The sequence below is a fragment of the Cariama cristata genome, unplaced genomic scaffold (assembly GCF_000690535.1).
Source record: "Cariama cristata isolate BGI_N322 unplaced genomic scaffold, ASM69053v1 scaffold5718, whole genome shotgun sequence".
NCBI lineage: Eukaryota > Metazoa > Chordata > Aves > Cariamiformes > Cariamidae > Cariama > Cariama cristata.
Genome location: NW_009632777.1, coordinates 1,588 through 1,945, shown reverse-complemented (window position 1 = coordinate 1,945; position 358 = coordinate 1,588). Strand labels below are relative to the sequence as shown.

Sequence of the window (358 nt, the reverse complement as noted above, 5' to 3'; positions counted from 1 at the left end):
CGGTTCCTACAGTGCACAACTTGTCATGGAAATGCTGAAGTTTGGTTCCTACCTGGACCCTGGCCTCGGTGAGCTCTGTTCTCAGAGCTAGCTGTTCTCTCACATAGACATCGGGGTAGTGAGTTTTCTGGAATACTTTCTCCAGTTCCTCCAGCTGCAAACTGGTGAAGGTTGTTCTGTGTCTCCTCTTCTTACTGCTGGAGACGTTGCTGTCACACTTATCGCCAAGTTCATCCAGTTCCCCCTTCTCCTGCATCCCTTTCACCGGGGACATCCTGAGATTGGTGCAATTGTCCATGGGCCTGCTCAGCTCCGTGTGAAGAGGCTGTCCTTCCACTTTGGTAATCCCATAGTTCAC

At 51.1% G+C, this 358-nt stretch overlaps 1 protein-coding gene across 1 annotated transcript in view; it reads right to left on the bottom strand.

The window, feature by feature from the left end:
* ALX1 (ALX homeobox 1) overlaps positions 1-352 on the bottom strand; it is a gene marked incomplete at its 5' end in the record, with an annotated part of 17,100 nt that extends 16,748 nt beyond the window's left edge. The window contains one exon of the mRNA XM_009706496.1: positions 53-352. Coding sequence (XP_009704798.1) covers positions 53-352 — 300 coding nt within the window. The remainder of the gene's footprint in view (positions 1-52) is intronic.
* Positions 353-358: the final 6 nt, after the last annotated feature.